This window comes from Lonchura striata, chromosome 2 (assembly GCF_046129695.1).
Source record: "Lonchura striata isolate bLonStr1 chromosome 2, bLonStr1.mat, whole genome shotgun sequence".
In the NCBI taxonomy this organism is placed as follows: domain Eukaryota; kingdom Metazoa; phylum Chordata; class Aves; order Passeriformes; family Estrildidae; genus Lonchura; species Lonchura striata.
Window position 1 is genome coordinate 41,722,219 of NC_134604.1, and position 14,477 is coordinate 41,736,695.

At 34.9% G+C, this 14,477-nt stretch overlaps 1 protein-coding gene across 3 annotated transcripts in view; it reads left to right on the plus strand.

The window, feature by feature from the left end:
- The window catches only part of ARHGAP42 (Rho GTPase activating protein 42), a 139,135-nt gene that overhangs the window by 21,980 nt on the left and 102,678 nt on the right, over positions 1–14,477 (plus strand). For all 3 annotated transcript variants that reach the window (XM_021529328.2, XM_077781342.1, XM_021529329.2), the window contains exon 2: positions 9,283–9,378. In XM_021529328.2, the coding sequence (XP_021385003.2) occupies positions 9,283–9,378 (96 nt within the window). The remainder of the gene's footprint in view (positions 1–9,282; positions 9,379–14,477) is intronic.

The window sequence follows — 14,477 nt, forward strand, 5'->3', positions numbered from 1 at the left end:
GTATCTCATTCTACATGTGCACAGCAATGAACTGGCAGAACCTTTCTTGGTTAGATAGTCAGAACTCTGGCTCCTTAAGAGTGTGTTGCAGCATACACTTTAATTATATTCTGATATTATATTGTATATTTCTTTGTCTGCAAATAAGCACATGTATTTTTAAAATTTCTTTGGGTGCATGGTAAGATTAAGAACAGAGAAAAATGTCTTTTCAAGTGCTACTGTAAGATCATCTGATGGACCAATACCTTACATTGCACTAAAACTCTGGGAATTCCCATGTTTTTTCTGGCAACTCCCTAGCTGCCAAACAGGAAATCACTCTCTGCTTTTTCAACCTCTGGCAGCATCTGCTCTTAGTTTCCTTGTCCTCTTTTTTGTGGTGCTTCTCTGCCTGCTCAGTGTCACTAAGATGTGCCAGGAGGAGTGAGAAATGACGTAGCATGCCTGGTAAACCATGTTTCATTGGAGGAGTCTGGGGGGAGAATATTGGAATGTGGACCCAACTCTCTGGAAAAGTCTGACACTGTTCTGGGAAATAAACATCTATGGGGTGGGGGAAGAATGTGGAAGATCATGAAAGAGCATTTAAAATCCCCACAAGGAGCAAGAGAAAATATGTTGAGGGTCAAAGCAAGTTTGCAGGGATAAAAGTTTAGGAATCTTTGAGACCTTCCTGACAGAGAACTACAAAGTGCTTTTATCAACACACAGGGAAAATACTGAGAGTGCAGATGAGTTAGTAATGATATTTAATTATTTGAGAACAGAAAAAAAAGTAGGGAAATATGCTAGTTTTCTAAGATTTATTCTCCAAGACAGAAGAAATGTTGGAATATTTCAGGCCTTTACAATGAATTTTGGTCAAAAAGTATACAGGATGACAATAAGCATATCTGCAAAACTGTCATTGTATAGAAATGTTTTGGTTGAATGTAATTTAGAAAAGTATAATAATATGCTAGAAATAGTACTGGGTTATACCCTACAGCCAATCTTTACAATTTCAGAAATAAAATGAAAACAAATGCTTTCTGAAAATTGTAGCCATATTTCTGGAAAAAGACTGTAAAAAATTGCAGTGGTGGCAAAGGAAAATTTTCTGTTCTGCCTTGTACCATGTGATTAGTCATTGTAAGGTGCAATTCTGTTAATATGGTTTGATAATTGAAAGGTTTAAACCATGGTAATTCCCAGCAAAGTCAGTTTTTTTCTAATCAAAAGCATCAGTATTGTTAAACAGTCTTATAAACTAAAATATTGAGAAAAGATTTTGTAGAATGAGGTAATGAGAAATAAAATACAAAAATGTTGGGAGTATTGAAACAAAATGACATCAATATGAGAAAGAGCTATGAAGTTACATACATGCTTTAACTTCAGAGAAACAGATGAGCAGTATATACTGTATTGTGTCCTCCACATTAAGGGTTATAGGACGTAATAAATTTTTAGGTGCATTTGTATTAATTTATATCTTTATAATTAGGCAAAGTCAAAACACGTTAGTAATTTTATAGACTTTACAGATTTTGTATACTAAACTAAAGTTCATGTCTTTCTGTTCTGATTATGTGAGTAAGGATAGGTTTCCACATCGACACATGAAGTGAGTGGGGTAAGGGGAGGAGTAGTGAAAAGAGGGATAGAACATGATCAATATTGTTTTTTGTCTGTATAATATTATTTGGTTCAACAGTTACTTTTCAGGGAAGTTTTAGTATGTTTTTATCAAGTAACCATGCAAATCTGGTGTAAAAATCCCCCTCTCATTAAACATCAGTGTTGTGTTCTTGGAGTGTCCTCAAGACACAAGAATTAGACTTAGTTCCTAACTGTAGAGAAGTACTAAGAATAACCAAAGTATTGCACAAGTGTCTAGCATAAGGAAGTTGTGGCTGAACAGTGTTGGTATGAATAGCTATGAAGTTTATAGAACATACAGACTTTTCAGTAACCCCTGCCTCATAGTGTTAAGAAAATGGGGATTTTGTTGCATTTGATCAAGGGGATTTCTCAACGCTTTCTAGAATGGGAAAGTAAATTGTGCATTTTTCTCATGGAAATATTCATGAGTAAGAGAACGACACTGAAAAATTTCAGTGCCTTATGTAACCGCAGAGGAATGCGGCAATGCATGGGCTACATGTTGACATATTCTCCTGATGTCCTTTCCCTGGAGATTGTGGGAAGAAATTAGCTTCCCTGAAATTAAGAGCAAAGCATAGACCCTAAGGTAAAAATGTAATGTGGGATTTTAGGGGTAGGGAGTTGGTAGAGAGTTGTTTGTTTTAGTTGCTTATTATTGTTCTATGAATAGCAAGTTGGCAAAGAATATGCACTGATGAAGCTGGCAAATAAAGGGAATAAAGAGTTTATTGAGAGCAACAATGAAAGACTGTGTCAATACAGAGCAGTGGCCCTAGAGCTGCAAAATCTCTGGCACTGGGTACTGGATTCTCTATCCCCTTGTGGTGTTTTCCTGTGGATTCTTTAAAAAAGCATTGTGGCAAGTGGCCAGCATTAGTTCCATCAGCCCTTGCAGATAGGCTTTACTCTGTGCCAGCCTGCCCTGTGTTTTGCAAATTAAATTCTTCTGCTGAATTTGGGTAAAATGTCAAAATGTCACTCATAAGAGGAGAGGATTTTTTTCTTCCTTGTGTCTTTTTTTTTTTTCTTATGCAATCAGAAAAGTTAATGTGATCAGGAAATTAACTCAGCTGAGAAGTAAAGAATAATAAGTGTGTGTAAATAATTTCATCAAATACACTTCTACAAATAGAAATACCATGGAAAATATTCCATGCAAAGGAAGGACTAAAGGAAGGACAAAGAAAGCCATGAAACTAAAGACATCAGAAACTGTATCAGCTGACTCTACAGATCTTTTTGTCAGTGTTTAGAAGGCATGTTAACGTGCACTAAATTGTTCTCTAACTATAGGTGATCTGGACATGTTATGGCAGTGAAGTTTTATTAAATTGGGATTACCTGTCCTGTCAGCAAACCCCAGAATTCTTTTCATATGCAGTTGAAAGAACTAATTTCATTACCGGCATATGTGCCAACATTTCCAGGCTTAGGATTGATGCTTTGGGCTGATTTGTAAGACATTTTCCGGTCCCTTTATTTGTGCCAACCTGCTACTATATATGTTATGAGCAAGAAGATTTTTCTAAATGTGATAATTACCTAAAACCATTGATAATAATTTATTTTTCATTTTAAATTATTACTAAGCAATGAAGAGTGGAAAGGCAAAAATTGCAAAGAAAAATGCCTTTCTCTTAATTAGGATCTAATACTGTGAAGCTGGAAGTTTTAATGAGAAAGCCCTTAAGCCAGGAAGAAATTTGAAATACAGTAGTCATGTATGCAATCTTGTATGATCACTGCTTTTAACTGCTTAATCATTCATATTGCCTAAACATAATTGTACTTCCAACTTCTGTGTTTACAGTCTATGGTGTGGAAAAAGATATCCTACTGTGACATGTTCTACTTACAATCAAATTGACTGTAGCAAACACAGAAGCTGTTGAAGTTCAGTGCTTCTCAGTGGGGTGTTCTTGTTCCTCTGGCTTATTTCTGGCTCTTGATATAGCCCGAATCCTTGAAGCTCATTCCCTCATAAAATAACAAAGCCAAGGAAGTTCCCTCTTCATCTTCACTGCAGAAGAGCATGTCATGAACTGTTTAAGGAGACATGTATCTCACAAGCATTTTCCTGAATAAATAGTGTTTTACAGATTTATATTTGTAATACTGAAAACCCTTTTTTCACATTTATGAATTTTTAAATGCTTCCTTGCTTCTTGCATTTAATGTGGTAAGAATACTGCAAATCATGCTCATAGCTGCTATTTCATAATAATAATAATGTCTCTCATATAAAAACTGCTTAAATATTTAGATAACTTAGCCTGAACAATTGTTTATAGAATGAGAGTTGTTTAAGAAGTAAATCAAGAAAATAAATCTATTTGGAATGCAATTAAAAATAACCATAATAATGACTCATTTTCAGGTATTGAGGAGTAGAAGTCAATTAATGTTTCTCTGCATTTTAGCATGCTGTTTTATCAAGTACTCTGGCAATATTGTTCAATTTCTACTGTGTTTTATTTACATATTACAATGCCTTAATGCTGAGTTTTTCTGAAATAGCTTGAGTTTTAATAAACTTGTATGTCAGTGCATGACCAAATGAAGTATCTCATCAAACAGAGCACCACGATGCATTTAGTCATATCTGGTGGTGGACTCATACTTCCCCAAAGGTTTGATGCACCAAAGGTGACTGTACATGGTCTCCTTTCCAGTCCTCTGCTGTCCTGAAATTCAGCTGACTGAAGGATTGCCTCTAATATCCTGCTTGGTCAATCATCAACCCTTTGCTTCTGCTGTCTTTGAAGCCATGGAGTAATAACTAGCTTTGTGTCAGATAGCCAGATATGTTGCTGTTACTGTAGTAGCCAGTGTCTGTTGTTTGAAGTCTCATTTACTGCATTCCAGCTGGTGCTCAGGACTTCATTTAGGCATGTTTAATCTTCTCACTAGGTTTCAACTGCTGTTTTTCTTTATTAACCCAGTGAATGATACCAAGCTTTCCCAGGATGATTGACATCAGTCAGGAAGAACATTGGTTATTGGAACTCCATTTGTTAATGAAGTCATCTTTGTAAGCAAACAAGTGGAAAGATTTTGGCTTTGATGTGTTTGCTGAGAACACTTTCTTGCAGGCTGCTACTAGGGTAGGGATATGAGTTCTCTGCAAATGGTCCAAAGTTTCTGTTTTTGGAGATTGACTGATCCTTGTCACAAGTTTGGACTTTCTGCTGTTCTTCCAGACTGGCAAAATCTAACAAATGACCACCTTCCCAGCCCAATAAAAAATTAATTGTTCTTACCAACTTGTGGAAATCTTTTAAAGTGTCCTTATCTGTAGGGCTTTGTCCTTGTTTTGACAGGCTGTGCCATGCCAAAGCATACACTTATTTTTTCATCCTTTGGGAAATAGCATTGGTCATTTCATCACATTGTTGCAATGTATTGTTCTCTCCTCCTCCTCAAGACTCTAAATAAGAAATTATTTTATGATTTGTTTAACAAATCTAGGACAAGAAAGTGGAAGAACAATTCTGGTTATAAAAAGGGTCTGAATCATAGTTTTATCATCCTATATTTAGCTGTAAGGCCCTGATACCTAAAATAAGTTAATATATTGCAGTTCATATGACATACTTCTCTTTGGCAATTTCAAAGAAACTGAGTCTTAAATAAACCTGCCTTCTAGAATAATCCAGAGGATTTTTTTGCTTTTTTAAATTGAAAAATGTGTGTTAAGTAGATTAATCAAATATATAAAACTTCAGGGAGAAGTACAATAGAGTAGTGCATTTCATGATTTCTTGGTGACTTTCTTGAATGGACGATGACTTTTATTATTCTTTCCTTAGCATTATGGTACTGATGGTTGGTATTGTATGTATCCATTTGCAATACTGCAATACATATACAAAGTTATATTACTTTGTTGTGGTTATGCTTTGTTGGAATTATCCTTTTATTATTTCCGGTCACAGTGTGGTAACTTCTTTAGTACTTCCTCTGTCAGCTCCACAAAAAAAAAATCTTGTTGGCCCATTGACTTGCTGCAGCCCTGACTAAAACAGGCAACTCTGTCACAATTATCTCCTTGCACTGACAGTATGTGGTGTGTAGATGGCTACTCTTGACTATGTGCCTCACTGCAAAATGGAACTGAATCCTTCTTTGGAATCGGAAAAAGCAAGGAACAAATGGTAGAGGTGAGTACTCTCAGAAAATACATATTAACCCTCTGGTAAATGAGGGTTATCAGTCCTTCTTTTGCTGGCACCCAGAGAGATTACTTCATTTGAGTGCCTGCAGAAGATCAGGGGCAACAACATTTGTGAGCTCATTGAGGCTTTTGAGCAGCCATCCTTCTCTGGATGATAGATTTGTACTGCCAATCAGTAAATCTGGTGAGGTTTTTATATTAACTTAGAAGATCAGTTGTCTCTGCTTGAAGGAAAATTTCTGTCCTAAGTGAATCTCCTAGTTCATGTGGATTTAATGAAAAGAGGGACATGACTTTACAATCTACTTGCTGAGTAAGGGCAATGCTGAATAACGCCACAGATTCTAAAAAGATGATTTTTGTGGTGATTATCTTCCTTTTAGAAGCAGCAGCATGCATTGAGGACTGTCAGTGACATTAAGACTTTGGGATATACAGGGATAAATGGCATCTTGTAAAACTGGGCAAGGTCTCTGCTCTGTCTACTCTTTTCATTTTTTTTGTCCATCATTTGCCTCTTCTTGATTTGAGATAGTTGCTCTTAAATCCATTTTAATTCAATTTTGAATCTTGGTATCGTTCAGAAAAGATATGCTTACTGCACAGCTACTCCTTTCTGTGACTGGGTTTATAATTTTATAATAATTTAAAGTGATGATGCTCCTAGGAAGGTAATAAATACAACAAAGTAGCACCACTTGGTCCAATATTGGTGATTCAACTGCAATATCAGAGTCTTAGAGAGTAACTCCTATTTCAGCCTTTAGGAAGCAATCCAAGTCAGCTGTAATTTTCTGTAGAATAGACTTTATTTATCTTTTCGGGTTAGATTAACTTCGTACAGAACTGTAAATTAGTGTTACAGGAAACATCTGACCCTTGAACTTCTTTTTATTCTTTGCTACATTGAACAACTTCAGTCTCATTATGGTATTGTCTAATACTCTCAAGGTATTAGGATGGGCCTCATGTAGAGGCAGATATCTCCAAATGGTATCTTGCTACACAACTCTCTCAAGTTATCTCATAAGCTTCTTAATTCTTCATACCCACTATTTCTGAACTAGTTAATCATACCTCCTTCAGGTTCAAAATGTATAAGCTGTGTCTGATTTGCTGCCACAATGAAAGAAAGATTGGCATCATATATCAATAATCCAGGATATTAAATGGAGACTCCACTTTTGGTATTTTTAACATTTATTTTCCTTTCCTTTGACATTTATTCCACCAAATCCTGCACGTGTGGAAGAATGATAGGGGAGAGCCCATGCTCCCTCATTTCCTTTCACATTCACAGAGATGCTGTTCATCATGGGCAGTTATTATATTTTGCAAAGGAAATAAATCTCCATGCCTATTAGCAAGAGTTAATTTTTACATTCCAATGTACTTGCAATATAGAAACTTTTTCATTCAATTACATTAAGGCCATGTAATTCCTTTTGTCATCAGTTGCCATACAGCAATTTTGTAGAACGGTTTGGGACTCAGTGTAGTAACTTGGTGAAAGAGTAAGTAATAAAACTGTGTTTCTTCCCTTTAAACTTAAAATATACTACTGTGACAAATTCAAGTTTAGATCTTTCTAAGAAATGTAAAATAGTTATTTACTTAGCTATGAAAGAGGCTGTATTTGCATAAAACACAGTCCTTCATCTTATAAAAATTATTTTGTTTTCATTTATACAAACAGTAGGAAGCACTTCTTATTTAGCATTCAGTTTGGTAATACACTTAATAATATAATCTTCATGTACAGTGCAGTAGGAAATGTACAGTAAAGGATGCAATAAATGTGGGTAGCATTCTTTCATGTTTTCCATGTGCTTTATCAGAAAGATACACAATTTGTTTACCCAGCTCTTTACGTCTTAGTTATTTATCAGATATGCATACAGAATTCCCTGCTAATAGAAGAAAAAAAAATCTGTTAATGTCTGTATTGTCTGGATCTCTTTTTGGACTGCTGTACTCTATAGCTACCTATAAAAATACAAGAGGAACAAGCACTGAGTAAATTCTGGGCAGTGTAAAATCCAGGAAGAGATTCTCTTGCTTAATAGGGATTACCTTTAATTAATTTTTTTTTTTTTAAAACAGTCATCTTATTTAGTGGATTTTTGTTTGGAGGTGTTTAAAATCTTTATTTCAATCATTTTTCAATTCTTATTTCATTTAGGATAGTAGAATGGTTCCTACTGTTGGAGATCATTCAAACTTAATCATGCTTTGTGTGTATGGGAGTTGTTTGTGTGTTGATTTTGGATATTAGGCCAATTTGTATATTTATATGTTATGTTTTATTCCTGCCTGAAAGAAGGTTAACCCTCTTAGTTTTATGTCCAGCACTGAGTGAATGAGTATTTATGGCTTTACAATAATAGAGGGTAAATAAATCACAGAATCACAAAATGACTGAGGCTGGAAGAGACCCATGGAAGTCATCTGGTCCAACTGCCTTGCTCAAGCAGGGCCAGTTGCCCAGGACCATGTCCAGAGAGCTTTTCACCGTTCCCAAGGGTGAAGGAGATATGTGATGCTTTTGAAAAACAATTTGTGATTTGACTTTCATTCATGGCTTACCCTTTACCATGAATTTCCCTTAGATTTAGCAGAAGTTAGATTCTTAATTGTTAATTTTCCTAGCATCAAAATAGGTGCCATAGATACAGCCTCCAGGATGCAGAAAATTGTTGGTTTTCTGGGCTCATCTGGACTGGTGGTGGTTTTAAGTCTTGACCAAATCTATCCATTATCACATTCATTTCTCCTTTTGCCATTAGTATTTCTAAAAAATGAAAATAAGATAACATATTTATGTGGTTGATATTCTGTATTTTTTTGTGTACAATTATCATGAAATTCTGCACTATAAAGTTTGGATTACTTTGTGAAATTCAGTGAAAATAGTGCTCATAATCCATGTTGATTGGCAAGCGCTTGTGGTTTGTTTTTTTTTTTTCTCTTCAATTTCTTTTTAGAAAGGTTTTTAACTAGAACACTTTACAGTATGGTGTATCAGAATAATTACAATGTAATTATTTTGATAATGTTAATGAAAAAAACTGTCATGAGCTTTATTTTATTCTACGAACTAATATTGAAGTTTTAAAGAGTGATATATTTACATATGTAATTCATCACTAGACATCAATTTCTTATACTATTTATTGTTTTTCAAGATGCATAAAAGTTCTGTAGTTGTCAATGTGATACATGTATTAATGTTAGAAATCTTGCATCAGCCTCTTTCATAGGTGTCTAGGATATCTCATGTATTTGATTTTGCAAAGGTGATGGTGATTTTAAAATTAATGTCCGAAAAAGATACTAGAAAGAAAACTGTAAGCAGAAAAAATACTTAATGCAGAAATGCATGATGCCTTGCTCCAGTGAAGTTCTAGTGGAGTAATTCTGATTTGTTTTTTTTTTTTTTCTTTTTTCTTGAATTCTAGATTTATCCATGGCAGTACAAAAATTTTCACAGTCTTTACAAGATTTTCAGTTTGAGTGTATTGGAGATGCTGAAACTGATGATGAAATTAATATTGGTAAGTATTCTCTTTGCATTACTGGCAGTAACATTTTTATAGTTTCTTATAGCGTGTTATCAGAAATACAGTGGGGGATTTCACAGTTGTTTTTTAATAGTTCATGTCACAAAACCAGAAAAATTTCAATAAATAGAAACCATGCAAAACTTTAAAAATGCGTGTCAAAAAACTACGTCTTCATACCATAGCTTGCTTTATTGTACTGGAAAGTATTCAACAGTACTTTTGTCAACTGAGTCAACTGTGCATCTTGTAAATTCTGCTGCTACTTTTATGTTTCAGTCAGTTTTCAGTGAGTTACTGAAAGGCATGCAAGTTCTTTATGGTATAATAAGTCTGAAAAAAAACCACCAAAGTGTGTTGTAATACACAGGAAGTATTTAAAGGTCTAAAAAGAGGAACATGTTCATTACAACTTGTGCATTCCTGAGTATATGGTTGGCTGAACTTTTGCCAAGATAATTTACTAGCTACTTATTGTTCTGTCTCTGTACACACCAGAAATTCTGCATTTGCAGAGCTGAACAGCTCAACTCGTCTTGAATGTAAGCCTCTTTAATGTCATCAAAATACTCCTCCCTCAGCAGACTAATCCTGGAAATGTTTCCAGGGTTCAGAAATTCAGCCACTCTTTACTGCAAGATATTGCTGCAGTTGTAGTGATGCTTTTACACAGTAGCACATCAGCTGGAGTGCTAACCCCCACTGGTAAGAAATTTGGATTACAATCCATCTTCAGAAAGGCTAGGTTCAGTATCATGAGTCTTACATACCACATGGCCTCCATGCATCTCCTAAAACATCTGAGAGGAAGTCAGATGGTTCTTAAAGAGTAGTGGCTTCTAAAAATAAATAATTTGGCAGTACAAGAGGGAATGTAGGACTTGTTGGTATTTTTTGAAGAAGATCTATGTAATGCAGAGAGGAAACTCGGATTTAGTCTTTTCCAAGTGTATCTATTATTATGGTCTATTTTCAAGTCTCCTCTCCCTTCAGTTTTTCCTTTTCCTGACTGAGTCATTGGACAGGAGGTCTGAACTGCTTGTTTTCACTTGCAAGGTTTGCCTCATCCGCACCCTACAATATTGTGGCAGTCAGAAAACCGTCATCTGAGATGACTGGTATTTGGTCACGGTCTTCCACTAACTCCTGGCAGGGAGTGGGAGAGGAGCTTTAATTTTACTGGCAATTAAAAGTAGGGGAGTGAAATCACTGACCTGCTGCTACTCAGGTGTAAAAGCTCATGCATTCTTCAGGTGTGTCCACTTTGGAAAGAGAAATGGTGTGCATGTACTTTTTGTCATGCTACATATTATTTCTTGGCTGTAAAAGTTATATTGTATATGTCTATTTTTAAACTAAATCTGCAGTATCTCAGTTATATGTCTTAGATTTGGTCAATAACTTTTTAAAAGACATTTTTTTGCATTTAAAATCAGGTGACTGAGAACAAAGACAATATTCATTTTACTTGTAACCTAAATGTAGCAATGAAAAGACATTTTATTGTTTGGACATTAAACAGGCATTCAAAACTGTTCAGGAAAAAAACACAGTTCATGAAGCTTGACAGCTGATTTATTTCCCTTGAAGCTTCAAAGAAGGGATTTCTAGCTTCTAAAGGACCAATTGCCTGATGGATTGTCATGTACATCAAAGAAGCTTGTAAGAGTAAAAGGTAAACCGACAGGAATCAAATTCAAGTCTAACAGAGCTTGAATGATATTGTGTACTTATATAGGGTAAGGCTCAATTTTTGGTCTCCCTAGAGCAGTGACCTAGAATTTATCCATATCTTTAACATGCCCCAACAAGATAGGTGTTTGCTTATCATCAAAGACAGCTTTGTATAGATGAATCCTGCTCTTTAGCTCCTTCTGCTTTCACCTCCTTTTTCTAAAAATGTCTACAACCATGCAGACCAGTGAGTTCTACTTCAGTCTGCAGTGATATTCTGACTTGATAACATTTGTAAAACCCTATATATATGTATAGGGGCTTATTGTAAGGACTACATTTCTATTTCAAGCTTAGCATTGAAAATCTACATTAATACACCTCAGCACTGGGAATTCACCTCTGAACAAGACTTGTTCTGTCAGGATGTGAATATTTAAGTATTTTCTTTAAAAAAAGGTTGAGATGCTTTTAGCATTAAATATAAGTGATTTATTTTTCCCCCTTTTTTTTTCTTACCAATAAAAAAATATTTGGAATTGAATTGATAGCTCCATTAACAATTTTTGAGGCAATACTGGAGTTGAGGGTCTCTCTTTAGTAACTAAGCACAATGGGTTTTTTTGGATTTTTTTTTGCTTTCCAGTCTGAGATCTAATACGAGTAGTTTTATTTACATTTCCTATAACCCGTTCATTTTTAGTTGCTCTTTTAATATAACTTATTTATTCCAGTAAGCCCATTACATAAAATACATAAGAAGTAATTTTAGTTAAGCTTCATGACACACTCCACATAAACAGAATTATGGTGGTGTTCTTCATACTTACTTTAATCCATCTCCTATTTAATCCAGTGATTTATTTATTTGGGTTAGTTTGTTTTTTTTAATTCCTATCTTTGATTTCTAATTTTGATGATTTAGTATCTTCTATTTACAAGGATTTGATTTTTGCATAAAAGATGTGTTCTTTGACAAAAAAAATCTTATCTGTGTCTATGGCTGTATAATGCATTTTAGGTAGTTTTTTCATTTTGCTGCAAGTTAGCCAGATTTATCTTCATAGTCACTTTCAGATTTACCATGCCTAGTTTAGAGTCATTTTATGCATGAGTTGTAAGGAATTTCTGTGACTTTCTTGGATAAGCAGACTGCCTTTTCCTCAAATCATCTACACTCTTATGTTTTTGATTGGTTTTTTAACTGTGAACATCACAGGATTCAAGCTATAAAACCTTTTTCAGTTTTTAATAATTTTGCCAGCAAAGTTGGTTTGGGAAACAGTGGTCCACATCTTTACTAGTTTTTCTCATTAAAAAATTAAACAAGCTAGCAACAATTGCTGGTTTTGTTTCTTCCTGTGGTTTGGAATGCTTGTGGAAGCATGTGATCTGCAGCAATGCATGACTATTTGATGGTAGAACATGGTTATTAGCTCCAGTTGCATGTGATTCAGTGAAGTTGTTTTGTACAACTGAAAAGTTTTGCAGAAGATGGCATTTTCCATGCAAAAATAACGAGTGACAGTGAATTAATAACACTGAAAAGCCACCGTAATGAAAGTTCTGTGTAACTTGCCCTTAGTCTGAGAAGAGGATGCTGCTTTCCTAATTTAACAATTGTGTTTTCCTCAGAAATAAAAACACATGATAACACTTTGCCGTTTGCTTTTTAGACATATCACCATGCTCTCAACCCTCTTTGTAAGAGTTTTGACAAAAATTAAATACTTAAGATTGACAGTGAAGGAGGTCAGCCATTTATATTGCTGAGTGGGAGTTTTGTGTAAAATGGACGCATGATTCAAATGTTATAGGTAACATAGAATTTTACATGGATAGGACAGCTGCAAAAACTATGTTTTTAATGATTAACTTTTTCCTCAATATACACTGCAGGCATAAATTTTGCAAGGAGAAGGTTTGCCCAGCTCCTCCTAGTATTGTCCAACTTGTGTCACCTGGATCTCTGCCTAAGAATTTCCCTGTTTTGATCCTCTTTTATTCTGTGTCTTTTATCTGGTTTACGGGTGCTAGAGATGAAAATAATAAACATTATTAACTCAACGGAATTTTTTCTTGTGCCTTTAACAAGTTCATGTCTATTATGTATTGTGGCTAATTATATACCTGTGAAATCTAATATCTACAGTATAACACCATTGTCTTCAGAATTAAAAACAAACAAACAAACACATTATAATATTCTGGAATGTTATTTTAGTATCTGTGTTTTATTATCAAATGCTGTTTAGGAAAGGGCACTGAAAAGCATATGTTTTTCACTCCGAGACTGTGGGTTTTGAAGTTTGGGATTTTCTTCCCTGCAGAGAATAATGTTATGACAGATGTTTCAGGTAGCATCAGATGATTGATTTAAGAATGTAATAGGATTATGATGATTTATGAAATCATTATTAATTGAGCTACAAAGAATAGGTCAAAAGTTCTAAAATGTGGTATCCTTTCTTGTGGGCACTGAATTCTTCTCTTGGTGCTTACAGTTGGGGCTCGTGATCTTTGCTGACTCACACAAGTCGTTCATGGGATTATTAAATTACTTTCAACAAACCATCTACAGAATTGTTAGCTCATACCTGGCAGTTATGTTGTTTACAGTAGTTAGTTTTGAGTTAAATTTTGAAAAATGGATTCAAATGTACTAGAGAGAAAGAGCTCAAAACCAAACAAAGAAATGCAGAATGCTAATAAGTTGTTTGCTAGAGTCCACTGCTATGTTTTCCTTTTTGTTTTAGTTGAGCAGTGATGCCAGAAGCTTAGTCTTCTTTTTTTCTCATACTGGGCATCCACATGTACAATGCTTTTCAGTTGGCATTTGCTCTACCCTCTTGGAGAGCTTGTCAGGGGACAAGCATCCAATAATTCAAAGCAGCAAATAGATCTGTACTGGGAAATTAGTATATAAAACTACAGAAAAAAAAAGGAAAAAAATAACGATGATTCCATTTTTAATGGTGCATGCTGTGGATACAATGCTCTCTCTATTCAAATAAATAAATTTAAACCAACAAAAAAACTGCATAGGAGCTTTATACATGCCTACAGTATATACAGACACATCTTGACAATCAGTCTATGGACTTGGCAGTCTCCAGGTTAGGACATTGCCTTTTGGAGGTTCATCAGGAATCTGAGAAGGTAGGTGTCAGATTACTCATGATTTCAAGACACTGTTGCTTGTAGTGTGTAATGGCTTCTTGAATTTGCTTGGCTTTTCCTGAATTATTTATTAAATTCAGTCAAGCCACCTACAGACAGAATCACTTGGATATCTTACAGGTCATCTCCTTAATGACTTGAGGTTAAGCTCTTATGTTCAAGAAAGTTCTTTTTGGCGTTAATATTCAACCTACTTTGCACTGAATTGCCATTTGCAACCAGGCGTCTGAATGGAATTA